General features: G+C 40.2%; 1 protein-coding gene across 1 annotated transcript in view; it reads right to left on the bottom strand.

Moving 5' to 3' along the window:
• LIPH (lipase H) overlaps nt 1–19,050 on the bottom strand; it is a 45,111-nt gene extending 26,061 nt beyond the window's left edge. The window contains exons 1-3 of the mRNA XM_070045395.1: nt 18,959–19,050; nt 3,741–4,108; nt 2,417–2,525 (exon numbers count right to left, since the gene is read on the bottom strand). Of these exons, the coding sequence (XP_069901496.1) occupies nt 2,417–2,525; nt 3,741–4,108; nt 18,959–19,007 (526 nt within the window). The 5' untranslated portion in view covers nt 19,008–19,050. The remainder of the gene's footprint in view (nt 1–2,416; nt 2,526–3,740; nt 4,109–18,958) is intronic.
• Between the last annotated feature and the right edge of the window lie 2,910 nt (nt 19,051–21,960).

Below are 21,960 nucleotides of genomic sequence, written 5' to 3'. Positions count from 1 at the left end.
ATATAAAAAATTTGAAATTTTTTAATACCCTTCTTTTGTACGTAGCCTTCAAATTCCAGTGTGTGTTTTGCATTTACCGCATGTCTCGATTTGCATTAACAACATTTCAGGTGCTCAGTGGCACCTGTGGCTTGTGGCTCCTATATTGGACAACACAGCTTTGTGGTCATTTCTTAAAGTATGGTGTTCAGACCACCTGCATCTTCTGGTTAAAAGTACAGGCCACCGGGAATTCCCTGGTGGTCCAGTGGTTAGGACTCCACGCTTCTACTGCAGGGGGCATGGTTTTGATCCCTGGTGGGGGAACTAAGATCCCACATGCCTCACAGCATGGCCAAAAAAAAAATAAAAATAAAGGAAGTACAGACTCCTGGACCCCAAGCCCAGAGATACCAATTCAGCAAGTCGGCATTGTATCCAGCACCCCAAGGTGATTTTTGCAAGAATCAAATTTAGTGCATTATCAAGTGATGTAGGTACTTGAAATGTTTTTAAATCCATTCATTTCTTCCATCTTCTGTTGAAGAAATTAATGAAAAGTAATACCAGGAGATGTGCCTGGAGAGCAAAAGGAGAAGCAAGAGCAGAAGAAAAAAAGGGAAATGGAAGAGATGAAGCAGCCATTCTGGTCTAGATAATCAACAAGCAGAATCACCCAGTTCTTGGGAGTTGGGAGTGAATTATGGCCTTGGGTAACAGGCCAAATTCCCGCCCCTCGATCCAGTGATTCCATTCTGGCAGGGCAGTGGAAGGTGAGTGGAGAAGGGAAATGCTTTTCCCCTGAAATAGCTCTAGTAACAGGTGAGATTGACCTTGGGGGTCAGAGAGGATGAGGAGTTGGGAGAACATGGGTCCCTTAGAGGAGACAGAAAATTGAGCCACAGACCGTTGACTGAGTCCAGGTCACAGAGCAGGACCACGTGGGCCCAGGGTGGAAGGGAGGTTGGCTCAGGGAATTTCCATGGTCAGAGGCCAGGTTACACTGCATTCCCATCCAAAGTAGTCGTGGGAACAGGTTCACTGGGCGGCTGAGGAGCAAAATTAGGGGGTAGATAGAATAAGGCAGTGGTGGGCCAGAGCCCCCCAGCACCAGCACTGGAGAGCAGTTTGCTTATCTCTTCCCAAACTGTGTGGTCAGTGATGTCAGGTCAGTAGCTTGAAACCAGCCACAGTGGGAGTATTTACATCATGGAAATCAGCAAATGCTATAAATCTTTTTTTTCTTTTTTTTTGAGAGCTGATCAGCTTCTAAACACACCACTGGGAAAAGTCCCAGCTCCCAGAGGAGAAGCTCCCAATAGACAAGGAAAACAAGCACATTTGAGCCATCTGTCCTCTGTACCCATAAAGGAAAATGAATTTTTAAAAAGTAAAGACATACTGCTTTCTAAAACATTATAGTAATAATTTTAAAAAATTGAAAAAGAGCTTTGCTTCCCTAGGAAAGCAAGTAAATAAGATAAGGGCAACCTTGGCCTTTGGGGTGAAAGTGAGAAAAAAAATAGCCAGGAAAAAGAATGTGACCTCAAGTACCAGAGTTAGAAGAGACACCGGCCAATGTGGGTGTGTGTGTGTATGTGAGAGGGACAGAGAGATTTAGGGCAGGGGGTGGTGGTGGGGACATGCCCAGGGCCACATGTCAAATTAAGTAGCACATTCAGACCTGTGGCTCTAAAAGGTTACCTCCCAAATGTCGTTGGTTTGAATCATTTACCTCTCCCCTCCCTCCCTCTGTTCACATCTACCTTCCAGATTTCCTAGATTTGGAATGGCTATCTCAATGTAAGGATCGATTCTGGGAAAGGTATGGAAGGCTTGAGTCTCTGAAAGAGAAAGCCTCCCTCAGACCTTCATCTGTAGCTATGGAAAGTTACAGAACACTAGGCAAATGAACACAGCAAGGGAATCTTTGGAGTTTCACCTGCTGTTGTTTCTGAGGGTTTTTATTCAGCTTTGGCCTGAAAGCCGATATTCACAGAGTAAGCTCCAGACAACATAATTCCCATCTCATTTTCCTATCATGAGGCTCCAGCTATGCCTGGGGATATATTAGGTATATAGTTCAAACTATCTTGGATTAAATGAAAGGAAGAAGGCTATCTGCTCGGGGCAAAATCCCCATGGGATGTAGCTGTTTTTCTAGCCATAGGAGAAATAAAGTCACCACCAATCTTTTCTATGGCATATACAATTTACAAAGTGCTTTGCACCTATTTTATTAAATAATAAATTTAATATTGCTAAGATCAATTACTACTATGGTCTTCCCTTTGCACAAGAAGACATTTGCTCAGAGAGGTTAAGTAATTGGAAGAGCTGGCTTTGAACCCAAGGACTAGGATTGCCTGCATCATGCTCCCCCAGGGAACACCCTGGGCAGTCTGGTTATCCTGTGCCCATTCACAGGAAGCCTTACCTGTAATTCTTCCCAGCTGGCCATTGTACATCTTTCCAACAAACCCAGCTACGTGGGCTCCTAGACTTACTCCAATCATGTAAATGTCATCCAGAGAAGCTCCTTCTGCCTGCAATTTCAAGAGGTCCATCGTTATAAATTGTGAGGGGCCAAGGAGGTGACAACATCTGGAGAAATTTCCTAACTCTTGACTTTGGAGAAACATTTCTAGGCACCTTATATCCATTATCTTATTGAAATGTCACAACTCCACGACAAACTAAATGCTATTCCTTTGATTATACAGATGAGGAGACTGAGCCCAGGGTTGAAGTCATCTGCCCAAGGTCAGGCAGGGAGGGCGCAGGGCAGAATTCAAACCCGTCTGTCCAACTCCACACTTATGCCTTCACCTTTATGCCATGGTGTCTCCATTCATGTTTCTGCTAGAAGCCAAGCTGAGACATCCTTAAAACCTTCCCAACTGAGAAGGGCAACCAAACATTTAATGAACTCCTTTCTGTCGATGCTGGCTCAGTTAATGAAGTCACCATGGAGAGGGAAGGAAGGAAAGAAAGGGGCGGGGCACACTGACCATAGTCCTGGGCCAGCCATTCATGAGTCATTTTAATATTCACTTTCCTGAAGTCTGTGGCTTAAGTAGGAAGTTCATGTAAAATTTATGTCACCCCTGGCCACAGTGGCCACCAGGTGTGACTCTCTGAAGTAGTCCTGGTGTCAAGTCACTTCTTTTTTTTCGTAAAAAGGACAGTTCATGAGATAGATTAAATTAAATTAAATTTAAGATTTATTTCATCTTTGTAAGTCTTCTGAAAACATAAATCATACACACAAATCGTTCATCAACCATGTGTATCAGTTTTGGTTTTGGATAATCTGGTCACTAAACTTTTGGCATTTCTAAGAAAAGGAAGAGCTATAGAAGTTGAGGAAACTCTAGGCATTGAAGCCAGGAAACCCCTAGACAGAACCTCTCATACCCATTAGACACCTTTATGTGAGTTAGAAAAAGCTGCCCCTTGCTCAGGACACTTTGCTGTCACTCACTAGAAAATTATCGTAATAGACATATAAATCTACAATGTCTACAATGACAATGGTGCTGTCTTAGATGGGTGCCCTGTGCAGTGCACAACCTGCACAACCAATACGCATGGGCGTTGCCTTGGGCCCTTCCCTTCACCTTCCCTGGGGCTTATTCAGATTTGCAAAACATTGCAAAAATAGTCCTTCTGGTCACTGTAGTTATCTCTTGGCTTTAAATATCCAGATATTGAGCCAGTTTCAACTTGACCCTGAATCATCTAAGAGAATTCTCGCTTACCAGCATTTGGTCAATAAATTCCTTCAAGACTATTGCTACTTTTCTGGTCTTTCCAGAGGCATGGTTGTATATTACAGTTGTAGCTCCTTGATTCCAATCAACAACAACCACGTTCATGTCATCTACAGAGAGCAAACCCTCTACTAAGTCCTCCATCCAAACTGGAGGAGAGCCTGTCGGTCTGAATCCATGGACAGTGAAGATGGTTTTCTTGGTCACGTTCAAGTTCCCCAAAACTGTGGAGTTGATGGCTTGTGCACAGGTCGGGTTTCTCCTTGTGTAGAGCATCAACTTCACATTGAGTCCCGTTCCAACCACTGCACTGTGAAAGCTCAGTTTGGTAAATGAAGGACATGTTTCATCTGTGTCTGAAAATAAAAATTATATGGCATTGTGACGGTTCTTTCCTTAGTTGGGCATCAAGCAAAAGTGCTGTCCTACACCCTTTGGAGTCCTTTCTATGTGCCTCACGGCACCTAGCAAGAGGCTGGATCTAGTTGAATGAAGTTGCAAAGTCAGACCTGATTCGGCGTACATAAGTAGTAACTTCTTTTTCACTGATAAAACCATTTTTCCAAACCCTACCCTCTTTCAAGGTCTAACCCAAAAGTCACCTCAACGAAGCCTTCTCCGACTCTCCCAGCCATAATTACTGTCTGTCCTTCAACCCAGAACTCCCCAAACCCCTCTATGTGCCACATTGACCGCACAATGAAGACATTTTCAGGGATGTATTATGGGTATTTCTGTACATATGTGTCTATCCCACTAGACCAGTCTCCTTGAAATGGTGTCTTGTAATCTTGTGTATCCCTCACAGTGCCCAGCACGTGGTAGAGGACTCAATAACAGAATCTGTGGAGTCCAAGCATCTCTTTCCTTGTCTATAGCACCCACCTGGGACGGTGGTAGAGAACATGATGTGCCTTGCCCTGCACCTTTCAGAAGCATCTGAAACTGTTAACCATGGTGGCCTTTCTTGGGCTCTCTCTCTCCTTCTTTGCTCAAGCACCACCTTTAAGCATATGTCCTGCTGACCAGGCTCTAAGAATGGAAAGGCTGGGGATGTAATGGGAACAGTTTAAGATGAGCTGAAAGTAAGAGAATGTTTTATGGCAGAAAGTAAGAGAGTGCTTAAAAACATGTTTTAGGGACACAGGAACCAGCTTGAAAAGGCTTCTGCTGGCCAGATCTGGGATAACTTGAGGACAAAATAATTAAGGAGAGTAATAAATGATAGGCCTTTGAAAACCAGGAATCCATGATTCCATAACAAATAAATACATAAATAAACAAAGAAACAATACCTACATGGAGAAGAGAGGAGGACTCTACCAATATAATGCTGAACGCAAACTGATAAATGTGGAATGCATGCTGGAGTTGAAATTCATCATTTTGCAACCATCATAACAAAGATTGGTTAGGCAAGAATCATCAATGGATGCTAAACTGAGGTTGGGGTGGGGATGTAGATCTTGAGGAGAAGCATGATATTTGTACGGTTTTAAAGTGTCTCCCACAGGGACTTCCCTGGTGGTCCAGTGGGTAAGACTCCGTGCTCCCAATGCAGGGGGCCCAGGTTCAGTCCCTTGTTGGGGAACTAGATCCCATGTGCATACCACAACTAGGAAGTCCACACGCCACAACTAAAGATCCCACATGCTGCAACTAAGACCCAGCAAGACCAAAATAAATAAATATTAAAAAAAAATAAAGTGTCTCCCACAGATTGCTCATTAGAGATTAGGGAAGAAACATTAACTGTAAGATTGAGAAAGTGAACAATACCTTGACAAGGTTATCAAACTTGACATCACCAATGAGGAGCAGATGGATATCATGTGCCTATAGCTGTAATGCACTGGGAAGGACACAGCTTCACCTGTGAAGTATTCTAGTAGGGAATGCATAGCTGGAATCTAACCATGAGGAAAAATCAAACAAACATAAAATGAGGAATATTCTATTTTTTTAAAAAAGAACCTGTATTCTTAAAAAAAAAGTCAATGTCATAAATGACAAAGAAAGACTGGAAACGTTCTACATTAAAGGAGACTAAGGCTTCCTTGGTGGTACAGTGGTTAAGAATCCGCCTGCCACTGCAAGGGACACGGGTTCGAGCCCCGGTCCAGGAAGATCCCACATGCCGCAGAGCAGCTAAGCCCGCGAGCCACAACTACTGAACCTGCGCTCTAGAGCCCGCACGCTGCAACCACGGAAGCCCGCACGCCTAGAGCCCGTGCTCCGCAACAAGAGAAGCCACCGCAGTGAGAAGCCCTTGCACCACAACAAAGAATAGCTTCCGCTCACCACAACTAGAGAAAGTCTGCATGCAGCAACGAAGACCCAATGCAGCTAAAAATAAATGAAAAAAAAAAAAGTAAACCTCTGATCGACATTGGTATCCAGACACAATAATATGATGATCAAGAGGACTATTTTTAAAATTATAATAATAATTATTATTTATTATTATTACTATTATTGTGACCCTAACCATGACCATTCTTCAGGAGAGGGAACAGACTGGGAAGACAGTTGACTTGCAACTGGCCCAAAAAAAGACAAGTGTGCCTTGGGAAACATCTGTTCTGACTTCTTCCAATAAGAATTTAGGAACCATTTGCCCTGGGCCCCTATTCTCAGTGAATCTGCACTTGCACACCCAGGAATTGCTCCTCCCTTATTCTGAGCCTCAGAGTGGCCTTCATCCTGGGGGCTGTACCTTTCCTTCACAACCTGGGTCCATTCATGGATACTTTTACTTGAAACTTCTTGCAAAGGCTCTGGTACTTAGGGGTGAGTGAACTTCCAAAATAGAATGAGCAAAAGAAGCTCAAATAGAAGGTTAGAAATTAAGGAGGCTTTGAAATGCCTCACCCTAGAAAAACTGTGGCTAAAAATTGAGCCCCAAAGTCTTATATTCCTCCTTTTACTCTGTACTATCCAGTAGATTGTGCAGTAAAGTATGCTCACAATGTAAATACTGTCTTTTTTTCCCCAGCTTTATTGAGATATAATTGACAAATAAATTGTGTAAGTTTAAGGGGTACAATGTGATGATTTAATATATATATTAAGAAACGATTACAACAATAAGGTTAGTTAACACATTCACCTCACGTAGTTAACTTGTGTGTGTGCGTGTGTGTGTATGTGTCTATGTGTGTGAGAGGAGAACATTTAAGATCTACTGCCTTAGCAAATTTCAAATATACAATACAGTATTGTTAACTATAGTCACCATGCTGTGCATTAGATGCCCAGGACTTATTCAGCTATGTAAATATTTCCTCCATCTGTTGGCCCCTTTCATTTTTCTCTTCCTGTAGATCACTTGCCCCAGGTGAACACGGACTGAAACTTATCTGGTGCTTGTAGAGCAAGTCGCAGAGTAAATAATTGACTGTTCAATTGGTCATTTTATTGGACAGGAAGAGTCACAGGGTAGGGCTGAGCTTCTAGGTCTTAGCCATCAGTAAAACTGGGTTTTGTTCCTGGTTGTGTGACTGACTCACCAGGTGGCCTGGGGAAATTATGTCATCTTTCACTTGCTACCTACCTGCCCAAGAAAATTATGCGGCGGAGATTAATTGTGAATGAAGTCATACTGGAAAAGATAGAGATCCCTTTCCAAAGAAGGGGACTGCTTAATTACTAGGGTTTGTTCATTTTGAGCCAATTGAGCAATATTATGTCAATGTGTCATAAACCGTGTGTCTGAGTACTTGGAAGCCTCAGAGATGCATCCTGAAGTTTGGGGCCAGAGCTATTTTTCAGCAGAAACTGCCAACTTTAATGACTATGGAATGGTTCAACCAATCTTTTTGGCTTGCTGAGTCCTTACTAGAAGCCTTTAAAACTGACAGTTACAGAAAAGCAAGAAGGGCAGAACAAATGGATTTTTATTTTTCATTTGATAGAACCACTGTGACTTCAAGTATTTTTAAATGTCTTAGTTATTTTTTTTTTTTTTTGCGGTATGCGGGCCTCTCACTGCTGTGGCCTCACCCGTTGCAGAGCACAGGCTCCAGACGCGCAGGCTCAGCGGCCATGGCTCACGGGCCCAAGCCGCTCTGCGGCATGTGGGATCTTCCCGGACCGGGGCATGAACCCGTGTCCCCTGCATCGGCAGGTGGACTCTCAACCACTGCGCCACCAGGGAAGCCCTTAGTTATTTTTACAATAGCATTGTGCTCTGGAAAAGGCCATTGCTTTTGCTATGCAGATTCCCCTGTCTCTCTTTTCTTTGTTTTATTCCATTTATATTTTCTTTCTCATACTGGGATGTTTATAGCCCGCTTTAATTTTTTCTGGCATTGACCTTTATAACTTTATATGAAACACTTAAATCTCTATTTCATGGGATGTCAAGGTGTAGCCTGTAGGTCAGAAATAGACTACATGCAGAACTGCTCCAGACTTAGCAATATTTATTCAGATTTATTTATCCTCCAATGTGAACTCCTGGCAAGGAGTTTTGGGCACCTGGAAACTGTATTTCAGACTGTTGTAGGGCATATTTTTAACTTCTGCCATGTGTCCTGCTGCTGACCTTTGTCAGAACAGTTATCTTTCCTTATTCTGCTCTAGTCCTTGCTTTAGTAACTCGAGACAGTATCTCATGACCCTCTGTTATAAATGATGAGGGCATTAGCACACTCAATACTTCTCCCCTCTACCTCCTGATTTTTATTAGTTATAAAATTACTTTTAGTTCATCTGGTGATTCCTTTTTTAGTTTAAAAATAAAATTTAAGCCTCTATTTCCTAGTGTATCAATCACAGAGAGCTTCTATTCTATTTACTGTATCTATTCTAGCTCCTCATTCCCTACCAAGAAAGATAAGAAAGTCACTGCACTTGTATTGCCTCCTGTATTGTATAACCTCCTTGACCTCTTCTCCAGAACACACACGTACACACACACTCACACAAACACCGTCAAAATACAGTCAATCCTCTTTATTCGTGAATTTCATACTTGTGAATTCACCTACTCGTTGAAATTTATTTGTAACACCCCAAAACAAGAATTTGTCACCCCTGCTCGGCATCCCGGTAGTTTGGGTGTGCCTCGTCCAAGGGACATCCACTCTACTCCCCAGGGAGGAGGGCTGCCCCCTCTCTCCTTTTCCCTTAAGTGGTTTCTCTCCCTCCTCTTCCTCTCTGGTGGCAGGTACACCCTGCTACTTGGGGAGAGGTCAGCAGGGGACCTCTGGTTTGCATTAGGAGGAGAAAACGATTTGACCTCCACTTTTCTCAAATCCAGCTATGCCAACAATAAAGCTGATACTTTTAGCCCTGGGTCAAGTTCTCAATTGGTTGAAACCCAGACGGAAGAGGAGTGTGATTGCCACTCAGACCTCAGCAGCAGACTGGGAGCCCTTGAGGGCCAAACCTTTCTTAGTTTTAATAAATAAAAAAATTACATAATATTTAATACATTAAAAGAAGAATGCAGAATATCTGTGATAAAGCACAGCAATAAACACTCTACCTAAGAACTAAAATAAAACCCAAATGTATTTGTAACCCCCAAAATCAATACTTGAGGGGCTTTTCCAGTTATTCACGGCTAGGTGCTGAGTGGCAAAAAATCTGAGTTGCCCCACACACCACTCTCAGCTGAGGTCAAACACGGCGACACTCTGCCTTCTTGTTTCAGCTCTCATAGCAAATGTCCTTTACCTGGCCTCTTACTGCCATGTTTTTTGCTTCTTGTGCCTTTTCTTGGTGATTTCACTGTTTAAAATCCCCCAGACATAGTCCTCAAGTGCTGGCTGGCATTTCTAAACTCATGAAGGCTGTGATGTACCTTACAGAGAAAATGTGAGTGTGAGATAAGCTTTGTTCAGGTATGAGTTATAGTGCTGGCCATGAGTTCAATGTTAGCAAATCAACACTATATATTGGGACTTTCCTGGTAGTCCAGTGGGTAGGATTCCACACTCCCATTGCAGGGGGCCCTGGTTTGATCCCTGGTCAGGGAACGAGATCCCGCATGCATGCCACAACTAAGAGTTCGCATGCCACAACTAAGGGCCCACATTGCTGCAGCGAAGATCCCGTGAGCCGCAACTAAGACGCGGAACAGCCAAAATAAATGAATTAAGTAGATAAATAAATAAATAAATATTTTAAAAACAATATATATTAAATAAGGTGTCTTTCAACAGAAACACACATAAAATAAGATTATGTATTGATCAGTCAACTAAAATGTCATAAGCAGAGGCTCACAGGAACCTAACCCTATATTCCCTCTAAGAGCAGTGGTTCAGTAACTGCTACTTCAGTGCTTGTAGTGCCTTTACAGAACATGAACTACTGTGAATAAAGATGAAGTGTATATAAAAATTATCTTCTGGGACCATATTTCCCTGGCTATGTAGTTTTAGTTCTATAATATACGAGACTATTGCTCACAGTGAGTCCTTTTCCTAGCCTTCTCCATTCACCCCTGGGTGACTGGCTGTTGCTGTCTTTTCAAGACGGGCTAGTGGATGGTCCTTCACCCATCCCCAACTCTGCTCATGGGATGAGAAACTTGAGTGCGGGACAGAACCAGCCTCAGGAATGAGCTGCTCTTTGCTTAACCCTCAGAGGCTCTGGGGCTGGTAGAAACTCTTGGTTTCTTCAATAGGACAATTTTATCATTTTGCTTTGTTCGATTGTTTGGAGACACTCCTGGATGCAGTTTGGTTAAAGTTGACTCTTTTTTTTCAATTAAAAAAAAAAGTGGCTAGTGGGTAATATAGTTCCTAAGTTTATTCATATCTGTAAATGAATTCCTTGGCCTAAATGATGCCCTGGCTTTAAATAATATGCTTTTCTACTTCCTTCTTGTGTTGAATTCCACTCCAGAGAACTTTTCCCCTTAAATGTTACTTGTCTTTTTCCTACCACAAACTTGAAGCATTCTTTCCTTTTCTGAAATAACTTCCCCTACTAGCACAGAAGCTCCAAGATGACTGATCTGTTTGTCCGTTTATCCATTCTTATGTTCCCAGTGCCAAGAACAGCACCTGGCTTGGAGTTGGCTTCAATAAATGTTTCCTGAATAAATGAATATCAACCTGTTAACACATTATTCAGCCATTCAGAATGAGCCATATAAATGCTATAAGGAGTGTATGATGTAACGTTTATAAAATAAATGAAGTATGAAATGGCACATGTATTATGATTGAAACTATATAAAAATATATCTGCAGGTAACAGGCCTGGAAAATCATATGCAAACAACAATGGGTCATACACTCCACTTCCAATGTTCTTTAAAATTGCCTCAGGTTATTAACGCTTTTCCTCTCAGAATTAATAACATTTTAAAAAGAAAACATTACACATCTTATTTTGGACCATGTTACAAATTAGTTTAAGCTCCTCTGAGGGCAGGCACTGTATTGTTTTTAGTTTAGTATTGCGTCCCCAGCACCAAACTCAGGAACTTGTCTTGTCTTTGGGCCTGAAATTCTCAGGCAATTTGGAGAACATGCAAGGACTAGATATATGTGAATAGCAAATTTGTTAAATTGATTCACCCTCATAAATATAGTTCTTTACATTTTACTTTATGTTGGTATTACTAAAATGATTAACTACTATGTATGCCTTCAGAAAGCAAACCTCTTGTTAGTTATTTTGCTGTTTTGTTACAAAGTCAAGTTTGCTTAGAGGTAGTATTAACAGCCCAATCAAGAACCGCAGAACGTGTTAAACTGGTTTCTAAACCTTAACCTCTTCTACTAGAGTTTATTTGAAACAGGAGAAACTCTGCCTTTCTTCTTCAGACTACTTTGAAATTCAATCCCTCTGAAATGCTGTTTCCTGTTGACAACTGGAAAATTACAATTGGATGGGTGATGTCTGCCATCCAGTGATGAATTCAGACCCCTATGTAGGGCAGGCCTGATTATCATTTACTGTCTTCCCTCTGTTAAATTAAAAGAAACATATTCAAGTAGGATGTCAGGGAAATCTGGCTATAGCATCTTCAGATATAACGTATTTGAGCCTGAGATATTTTCTTATAATCCAGTGCATGACTGCCCATGGGCCAAATCCAGCCATGCTCATTAGCGTACTGCCTACAGCTGTTTTCCTGCTATAAGGCAAAGACGAGTAGTTTAACAGTGACCACTGGCCCACAAAGCTGAAAATATTTACTATATGGCTCTCTACAGAAGAAGTTTGCCAACCCTGGTCTAATGTCTTAAACAAAAACACAACACAATTTTGGAAAGAGCTTGGGTTTTGGAGACAAACCTAGGTTTGTGGTTCAATTCCATTGCCTACTAGCTATGTGACCTCTGGTAATTAATTACCCAACCTCTCTAGGTCTCAGTTTTGCATGTATAAAATGATCATAATAGTGCCAATCTGTCAGGCGGTGCTTTGCAGAGCCATATTGAGCCCAAGGCAAAAGAAAAACCACAGCATAAAAATATACATATTTATATAAATATATATTTATCAAAATATCCTCCCATATTTTGAAACAAGTGAAAAATAAACCTTCATTATTTAATCTGTTCATACACCATTGTCAACCCTTATAAACCGCCTAGCAACGAAGTGAGTTGTCATGGACTCAGGAATTCCAGCCAAGTAGAGATGATTTTTTCTGTTGTATAATAACACAGACTTGTAAAACAATCAATATCTTATTAAAATTTTTGACATTTTGTTCATCATATATTTGCAATGATTTTTGCTCTTTTAAAAATATTGCATTAAAATATCATCTATGAAAAAAATAAATAAAATAAAATATCATCTATGCATTATAATATGCATTATTAATGATATGCAGATTATTGTTTGCATTAAACATTAAATGGTAGTAAAATGTTATTTATATATATATTAAAATATCACTTAAATGTTGCATTAAAATATCACAAAAATAAAATATTTTTATTTCATTAAAAAGTCATAAATATGACTGATCTTGATGACTATTTTGGTGTCCCTTCCACCCTTAAATTTTGCACCTCGTGAGTGCCTCACTCGCCTCACTGTAATCCCAGCCCTGCCATCAGGACTGATGTGAGAATGAGAGAAAATACCTATGAAGTATCTAAAGCATTACATGATACATAATAGATGCCAAAAAACTAGTAATTGATGATGATGTTGATGATAAGTTTGGTTAATAGTAGTGATCTTTTAGGGTTGTTATGAAGACTAAATAAAATAAGTAAATCACAGTGTGGGATATGATATAAAATAAGTGCTCAATAAATTCCTTCCTTCCATCATTTTTTTTTTTTTTGGCTGTGTTGGGTCTTGGTTGCTGCGCGCGGGCTTTCTCTATTTGCAGAGAGCAGTGGGTTACTCTTTGCTGCGGTGCACGGGCTTCTCATTGTGGTGGCTTCTCTTGTTGCGAAGCATGGGCTCTAGACGCATGGGCTTCAGTAGTCGTGGCTCATGGGCTCTAGAGCGCAGGCTCAATAGTTGTGGCACACGGGCTTAATTGCTCTGCGGCATGTGGGATCTTCCCGGACCAGGGCCCGAACCCATGTTCCCTGCATTGGCAGGCGGATTCTTAACCGCTGTGCCACCAGGGAAGTCCCCCTTCCATCATTTTAGTTTCCTTAATCCAACCAAGGATTTGGAAAAGGGAAGCTTTATTAACCAGTATACAGGTGACAGTGCTTCTCCCTGGCCAAAGGACTGTGTTTGTTTCTGGCTGTGTCATTAACAAGGTAAACAAACAACCTATTTGGGTCATCAGTTTTCTCATATTAAAATGAGGTGTTGATTCCTCATTCCTTAGCCATTTAGCTAACTCTAGCATTCCTTTTAGAAATGAAATTCTAAGATCTGCAAACTAACTTATTTGAAAGGATGCCTCTTGCATCTACTTAAGAAAACAAATTTCCAGGACTTTCTTATGAACAAAAGATAACCCTAATCTAAAAAAAATTAATATATCAAGAAATTTCCTTTTTCTTAAATTTTAATTAAAAGACCTGAAAATAACCATACTTTACTCTTGTAATTAGAATGTTGGTTAGATAGGTGTTTTCTCACCTTTATATCAAGCAGGGTGTTTTTGCTATTAAATACCTGTTAGTTAACAAACATAGTCCCACATGCTACAATAAGGATGAGTCTTGAAAACAATACAATAAATGAGAGATGCCAGTCACAAAAGACCACATATTATATGACTCTATTCATATGAAATGTCCAGAATAGGGAAATCTATAGAGACAGAAAGTAGATTAGTGGTTGCTTAGGGCTGGGGGATGGGAGGAGATGGAGAGATGGGGTGCAATAGTTAAAGGGTACTGGGTTCCTTTTTGGAGTCATGAAAGTGTTCTAAAATTGACTGGTGACAGTTGCACATATATGTGAGTATATAAAAAAACACTTTAAGTGGGTGAATTGTATGGTATGTGTTTTATATCTCAATAAAACTGTTTCTTAAAAATGGCTCCTGTAATTTCATGGAAAGAGTGGAAAAAAAAAAGACGAAAAGTCTTTTGGAAGTGACTGGGCAGAAGTTTCCCTTTTTCTGTCGCAATCAAATCAGGCTCCCAGTTTTCCAATTTGTTTTCTTTCCCCTTGGAAACTGAGGTTGATAGACCTTCATTTTCTACCACTGCAGGCTAAATAAGGCACCCCTGCCCCTCCGCCACCCACTCTGGTCAGTCCGTTGGCTGTGAGGGAGGGATTGTAGCTGTTCCTGTGCAAAACAAATCACTCTTATTCTCAGACTTAGGGATTAATACAGCTGTTATTCTGTTTTACCTTTACCACATAAAATTGGGTTGGTTAGACAAAATGCCCTCTTGGTTGGAAAGATTATTCCTAGCTTTTATCCACCAGCTATGTTTCTTTAGGCTACAGCCAAGAAAACAGGGAGACATTTGTTTCCCTAGATTGACTTATTTTATATGAGTCCCAGTTGGATAGAAAAGTGTGATGCCCTCAGACTGATCACTGACAACCTCTCTTCCTTTCTGATGAAACTTCCAAGGGATCCTTTGACTCTGTATTCGCAAGACACACTGCCCTGCAGCTAAATGAAGCTGCCCATGCTATCTCAGAGTCATGCTCAGTTCTGGCTTTTTAGCTTCTACCTGCCTTTGGAGGAACTGATTTCAGCTCCCACAACTCTGATTGGGGCAAAACTCCTGCAGAAAGAGGAAACTCCTCATTCATATCCAAAGAGGTGTCTGTGAAGAGAGAAGATGGAATTGTAGATAGAAATAAGCCACCAATGAAGCAATTGTGAGTGGGCGAAAAGAGAGATGGTTTTGAGATTCTATGAGAGTCAATGAGCAAAACCTCTCAATATGACCCATGGTTGGTAAAGTTTAGTCTACTAATCTCCAACCCCCAGTGACAGCGGTGAAATTCCACCTAATTTCACCTTGCTGCCTCATATCCAGTCAGGAAGTACAACAGGCAGGGCCCTGACTCACACTTCTTTCATGTCAAGTTTTGGGCTGTGAGGTGGGCCCAAGCTCTCATTCTCCCCACCTCCAAACATGACGCAAATGTGTATGAATAACTTCTTTAGAGCAGAGGTCCACAGACAGGTATATTGACTCCATGCAGCCTGAAAATATTTACTGAGATTCAGACCTAGATTAAGGGATACACTGTTGAGTATTTTGCCTGCCGGTGGTGGATGCCGGTCAGTGCCCAGGACACACAGCTCACCACACGTTAACTGATGGAGTTAAGAGCTTTCCAGAAACCCACGTCTGAGCACACTCTTAGGCTTGCCTGAAAACACTGTTCTGCAGGAACTTCCCAAAGTCTCAGAAATAAACACCTCTTTAGTCCAGAAACTTTGAGTTGGAGAGATTAGAAAATGAGCTGGACTCCTACTTTGAAGAGAGAAGGAGAAGGGGGAGGTGACATGTCCCTACAATGAAATTCTATTGATTTTTTTTTCATCTGAAAAGTTTATTTTTTTTTATGCAGAGAACCACACTGAATTTGGCACTAAAAATCCATCCTGAGCCAGATTGTGACGGGTTCACAGTTGGCCAGAGCCAAAACTGCTGGAATATCTTTGTTTCTCTTTTACCCAAGGCAGAGACAGGCAAGAAGCGTACAGGCCAAATACCCTCTTGGTCGGAAGGACATCTTTGCTTTTAACCACCAGCTTGGATTTCTTTAGGATATACCCCAGAAAACAAATGAGATGCCTGATTTCCTCACTCTCATCTCTTAATCACGTGCATAAATACGCACATTCACACTCCACCCCCTCACTCACCTTTGTCTCCTCTGTGTTGGAGAAGGATGAGTCACACACACACACAGAGTTATAAATCAATCTGAAGAGAGCTTCCAATATCCGAGGAAACAATTCTCTCTCTAATTTTGGCACTGAGCTATTTTCTCTAGGAAAATATCTACCTAGTTTTACACAAGTTGCCACAGGACAAAATATCGATGGCAGAGTAACTTTTAAAAATTCTTATGACAGGGACTACTCTGGTGACGCAGTGGTTAAGAATTCGCCTGCCAATGCAGGGGACACCGGTTCAAGCCTCAGAGCAACTAAGCCCGTGCACCACAACTATTGAGCCTGCGCTCTAGAGCCCACAAGCCACAGCTACTGAGCCCGCGCACGCCTAGAGCCCGTGCTCCTCAACAAGAGAAGCCACCGCAATGAGAAGCCCACACACTGCAACAAAGAATAGCCCCCGCTTGCTGCAACTAGAGAAAGCCCGCACGCAACAAGGAAGACCCAACGCAGCCCTAAATAAATAAATTTTAAATAAATAAGTAAAATACTTATGACAAGCAGCCTTAATTTAGAAGAATACTTATCAGCCTGTGTTCCTTGAACCACCTACAAACTGAAAAACCTTGTGAGTTTGTTTGAAATGCAGATTCCAGGACCTCACCCCAGACCCAGAGTTTGGATCTCTGGAGATAGAGTCTCTGCATTTTTTACCAAATTCCCCAAATGATTCCAGTGCACACTAGAGTTTGCTAGCCATTGCTTTGTACGCTAGTAAGAGTACGGCAAACATTCCTATCATGATTTCACAAAGGTTAGAACAACAAAATAAAAATCTCTGAAAGTAAGTGACCTATATTCTTGGGATTTCAGAGTCACATCTTAATCACTTGCTAATTTTTGGACTGCAAGCCAAGGAAGGGAAAAACAAAAAGTCAATGTATTTGTGATCAATACTTTCTGCATATTATTCAACACCCTCCCCCAAGAAAGTTCTCAGTTCACGGTTTTGCAGATACTGAGAAGTACGGATTTAGCTTACAGCTATAATTATGTTTTTTATATTTTTTCTTTCTAGCTATGGAAGTTTATTGTGATGTATATCTAGCTGCTTAGATTCTATCATGCAGCAGTGGGTCTTATGGAATGACTTAAAACAAGACTTTACTGATGAGATAACATTAAGTAAAAAGGCAGGTCAATGGTTACCAGGGGAAAGGTTGGGGAGGGATAAATTGGGAATTTGAGATTAACTGATACACACTACTATATATAAAATAGATAAACAAAGACCTATTGTATAGCACAGGGAACTATATTCAGTATCTTGTAATAACCTACAATAGAAAAGAATCTGAAAAAGAATATATATATATACATATATATATGTATATATATATATATGAACTGAATCACTTTGCTGTACACCTGAATCATTGTAAATCAACTATACTTCAAATTTTAAAATTAATTTAAAAATACATTTTTTTAAAAAGGTGGGTCACAAAAAATTAATTTCCAGCTTTTTAAACTGAGATATGTAATGGGAGACTGGAAGAAAGTACTCACAAATTACCATCAGGTTTTAGTGTTAAGGTTAGTTCCCACTCCCCTTAAGCTATCTCTAAATTTATTTTATTTTTTAAAATTTTAGGGACTTCCCTGGCAGTCCAGTAGTTAAGACTCCGTGCTTCCACTGCAGGGGACAAGGGTTCTATCCCTGGTCCCCTCAGGGGCCGGGGATCCCCCATGCCTCGTGAACAAAAAAAATTTTTTTTTAAGTGATAATACACACAAACTTTAAAACGTTGAATTCTCAATTTAAAATATCATCACTAGTTTAATTTTAACTTACTATTAAATCAACTTCAAAAGCACAAATTAAGAAAAAGTTATTTATAAGCCTGAAATCCTAATACAACTATATTAATTTTCCATTTCCCTTCTAAACTTTATTTACAGGCATACACACACGATTTTTGCATAGTTGTAATCTTAGTTTATCTACAAAATTGAGTTCTGCTTTTTTGACTTTGCATTATGTTATAAACATGTTTGCACATTTCTGCACAGCTTCAGTATTATTTTAATGGCTACATATTTTTAAAAGTTGTTACACTGTACTTTATCCATTCCTGTATGTAGGAACATTTCTGCTGTATCTAGTTTTAACTTATTATAAATAACAGAGTTAGTATCATTCTTTGTATATAGGTTCTTTGTTTTTCTTTTACAAGATATTTCTTTAGAACAAATTCCCAGCAATGGTTTTACTAGTTTCAAAGGGCATGAACATTTTTATGGGTCCTAATATATAACATACTTCCCTTCAGAAAAATTGTACCAGTCTTCATTACAATAAACTATGTGAAAAAGTACTGGATTCCTAAAAAGCTGAGAAGTGTTGAGCTTTTCTTTAAAAAAAAAAAAAAAAAAAAAGCATTTCACTTTATTTTTGTTACCTTGCTGTGTACATTACTGTTTTAATTTTTATTTCTCCATTATGATTAACAATTTTAAGTAATCAATATGCCAGGCACCATTCCAAGAGGTTTACACATATAAAATCATGTTTTTTTAAATAAAAATAATTTAAGTAAACACGATGCATGAAAGCTGTAAAAACCTGTCCTCTCTGTATTAGATATTATAGTAAAATAAAATTTAAAATTCTCAGAAAATAAATGATCTTATTTCATAGAAGTGGAAAGGCACAGAAAAATGAACTATGAAAGAAAAAATACTAGATTTTTCGGCATATTTAAGTTTTGTACATCAGAAGAACAAGCTAATTCAAAGGAATAATCGTTTCTTTTACTACTGAGGAAAAATAAAGTTTTTTCAGAATTCAAAACTTCACTTAATCCATATCTTCTTTCCTGAAAAATCACTGTGTGAAACTTAAAAAGTCCAGTGAAGGAACTGGGATGATAAAATGACAGTTATACTAAATATTTTTTAAATAATTAAGAAAACCATTCAATATATGACCAACCTGATCTCACCAAGCACATCAAACTGATGAGGAAGTATAATCTCAGCATATGGAAACTGGAGACAGTGTGTGTCGCATTCACAAGAAGAATGATTTCCTTCCCAGTCTTAGACTTTCCCCTCAGAGAGAGCTCAGATAACTAACCCAGAGGTGTGGTGACAACAGGAAGCTCCCAAGAGACTGCAGGCAGGTCCCAACCCTTTCAGGATATGTGACTCCTCCCCTTTTCAATAAAAGGTCAGGTACATTTCTGCTTACACAATTTTATGCACATCTTGATATTATGTATGTGCAGAATGATGAGTTCAAAATAGTTTCATTCTTTGTGGGCGTTTGGCTTGGTGTGTTGAAATCAAGTGTGATTTGAGACATTTTCCCCTCTTGTTTTTGTGAATGAAACAAATCCAGTTAGTCTTCTGTTGACCTGTGTATACAAAACTACTTTTTGTGTTTATTTACACACTTATTTCTCAGAGGGCAGTCTTCAGATTTTATTAAGAACATTTCAAGTCTAATCAAGTACCTATATTTGTAAAAATATGCTTTAGATTAAAGGCAACTTTTTTTTTTTTTTTTTTTTTTTGCGGTACGCGGGCCTCTCACTGCTGTGGCCTCTCGCGCTGCGGAGCACAGGCTCCGGACGTGCAGACCCAGCGGCCATGGCTCACGGGCCCAGCCGCTCCACGGCATGTGGGATTCTCCTGGACCGGGGCACGAACCCGCATTCCCTGCATCGGCAGGCAGACTCTTAACCACTGTGCCACCAGGGAAGCCCTAAAGGCAACTTTTTTTTTTTTTTTTTAAAAGGCAACTTTTAAAATGGTATTATATATCTTTATTTTTATTTTTTCCCATCTCTCTCTTAGTTCTTCTTCCTCCTCCTCCCCCCCTTCTCCCTCTCCCCTTTCTCCCCTCCCCACCCCTCCCCTCCCCTCTCCCTCCCCTCCCCTCCTCCTCCCCTCCCCTCCCCTGCCCCTCCCCCTCCCCTCCCTTCTTCCTCCTCCCCTTCTTCTTCTCCTTCTTCTCCTTCTTCTTCAAGGAAAAATAGATGAAAAAGCTTTAAATAGAGAACTAGGCCTGAATCCATCCACCTCAAATTTGGAAGTAACTGAATTTGTGCTCCATAGCTACAAGGTAATTTAATTCTCTCTCTGGTAGAAGTACTTGGAACACTTACTCAGGCTTGTGATGGTGGTCCGAAGAACTGAAAAATAGATGAATAAACACAGAAACAACTTAAGAATACATTTTCATAGGCAAAACATAGGCAAAAAGCATAGGCAAAATTCACTAGTCATTTAGCATTGTTTATGAAGTGACAGCATCTCTCATATAAGTTTATCAGTTTTCTCATATAAGTTTGAGAAATTATATGAGAAATTATACTCATATAATTCTCTGCGCCTGCACCCCATTCCTTGTAGGAAGTGGATTCTAGCAATGCTCTCCAAGTAATCAGTACATCAGTATCACTGGGGGAACTTTTAAAAGTATCGTATATGGATTTCTGTGTCACACCTCAGACCTAACGAATGCCAAGACTCCCTACCAGTGGTCCACTGACCTGTGTTCAAATCCCATGTCTTCTACTCACTAGTTGAGTGGCCTTAACCAAAACATTTAAGTTCTCTAACTCTTCGTTTTCTCCACTGTAGAATGAAGATGATAAAACACATCTCACCAGGTTGTTATATGGATTAAATGAGATATTGTAAGTCAAGTTCTTGGCACTGTGCCTACTACCAAGGGTAAGTGCACTCACCACTTGGTAACTATTGTTATTACCTAACTGGTCACACAGTCACCTTTCCCTCCCCTCAGAAGGCCACACAGTTCTAAGAAGGATTAGGTGGACAAGCTTTGTGGGAATGTAGGAATGAAGAGGACCTTTTAGCAGTGATGTTTCAGGTGAATAATTTTAGCCACCGCTTGTCTGTTTTGGTATTTTGTCTCCTGCTTGGAGAAATAAATTAAGGATACATAAATAAGAAAACCAAATAGGTGGCCTGTTAGTTTTTCTTTTTCTCAATTTGCAGTAAGCTTTACTAATTTGAAAACAGCTGCCCTCTGGAACAAATGGAGAATTGTTTCACATTCTGTTAGGAACGTGTTATGGAATGCATTGCCCCTGTTGGCTCAGTGTACTTGCCTGATAAAATTTGTTGAATTCCTATCAGTTTTAGTACCATGCCAAATGTTTATCTAGACAGAGTCAATGTACATTTTTCTGGAAACTAGCCAATTATAGGAATAAGAATCATTTCCGTTGGGAGGCCTCTTTGTGTTACTATTAATGATTGTCCTGCTGGGGGCACAGAAAGTCCCCTAACTTCCTAGCTGTGTGCTCTCTTCTACTTCCAGCATTCAGGACAGCACAAGAATCAGTGGGAGAACTCATCCCCTCTTTTTTGGGTAGCGAAAAATATCAAATATAAAAAAACATAAAACATTCTAAAGGATTGGGGGAGGAGTGAGGAAGGGCTGAACAGAAAATGGGTGATAAAGGGTTAGCACAAGGAGTCTTTGAGAGGTGGATTACTTCCTTCCCTTGATTGTAGTGGTGATTACAGGAATCTACACAAGTGATAAGGTTGCTTAGAACCCCTCCCCCCCAATACACACACACAAATGAGTGCATATAAAAGCGGTAAAATCTAAGTAAGGTCTATGAATTGTATCAAAGTCGATTTTCTGGCTTTGATAGTGCAATTTCTGATAGTTTTTTGATAGTTTGATTTTCTGGTTTTGTAACTTCTTATATAAGATGTTACAATTGTGGGAAACTGGGTGAGTGTACAAGGGACATGCCTGTACTATTTTTCAACTTCCTATGAACCGATAATTATTTCCAAATAAAAGGTTTTAAAAATTCCAAATGATCTGCCAACTCCTAACCATTTGAATGATAACATTTATTCAAAGGTATTCTAAGGAAAACCATTTCTTCATTTCTCATCAGCTAGATAAGAATGAATAATGGTCAGTTTTCTCAGTACTATGAC

This window comes from Globicephala melas, chromosome 4, assembly GCF_963455315.2.
Source record: "Globicephala melas chromosome 4, mGloMel1.2, whole genome shotgun sequence".
Taxonomy (NCBI): Eukaryota; Metazoa; Chordata; class Mammalia; order Artiodactyla; family Delphinidae; genus Globicephala; species Globicephala melas.
The sequence above is the reverse complement of the archived record's forward strand: the minus strand, read 5'-3'. Positions and strand labels throughout refer to the sequence as shown.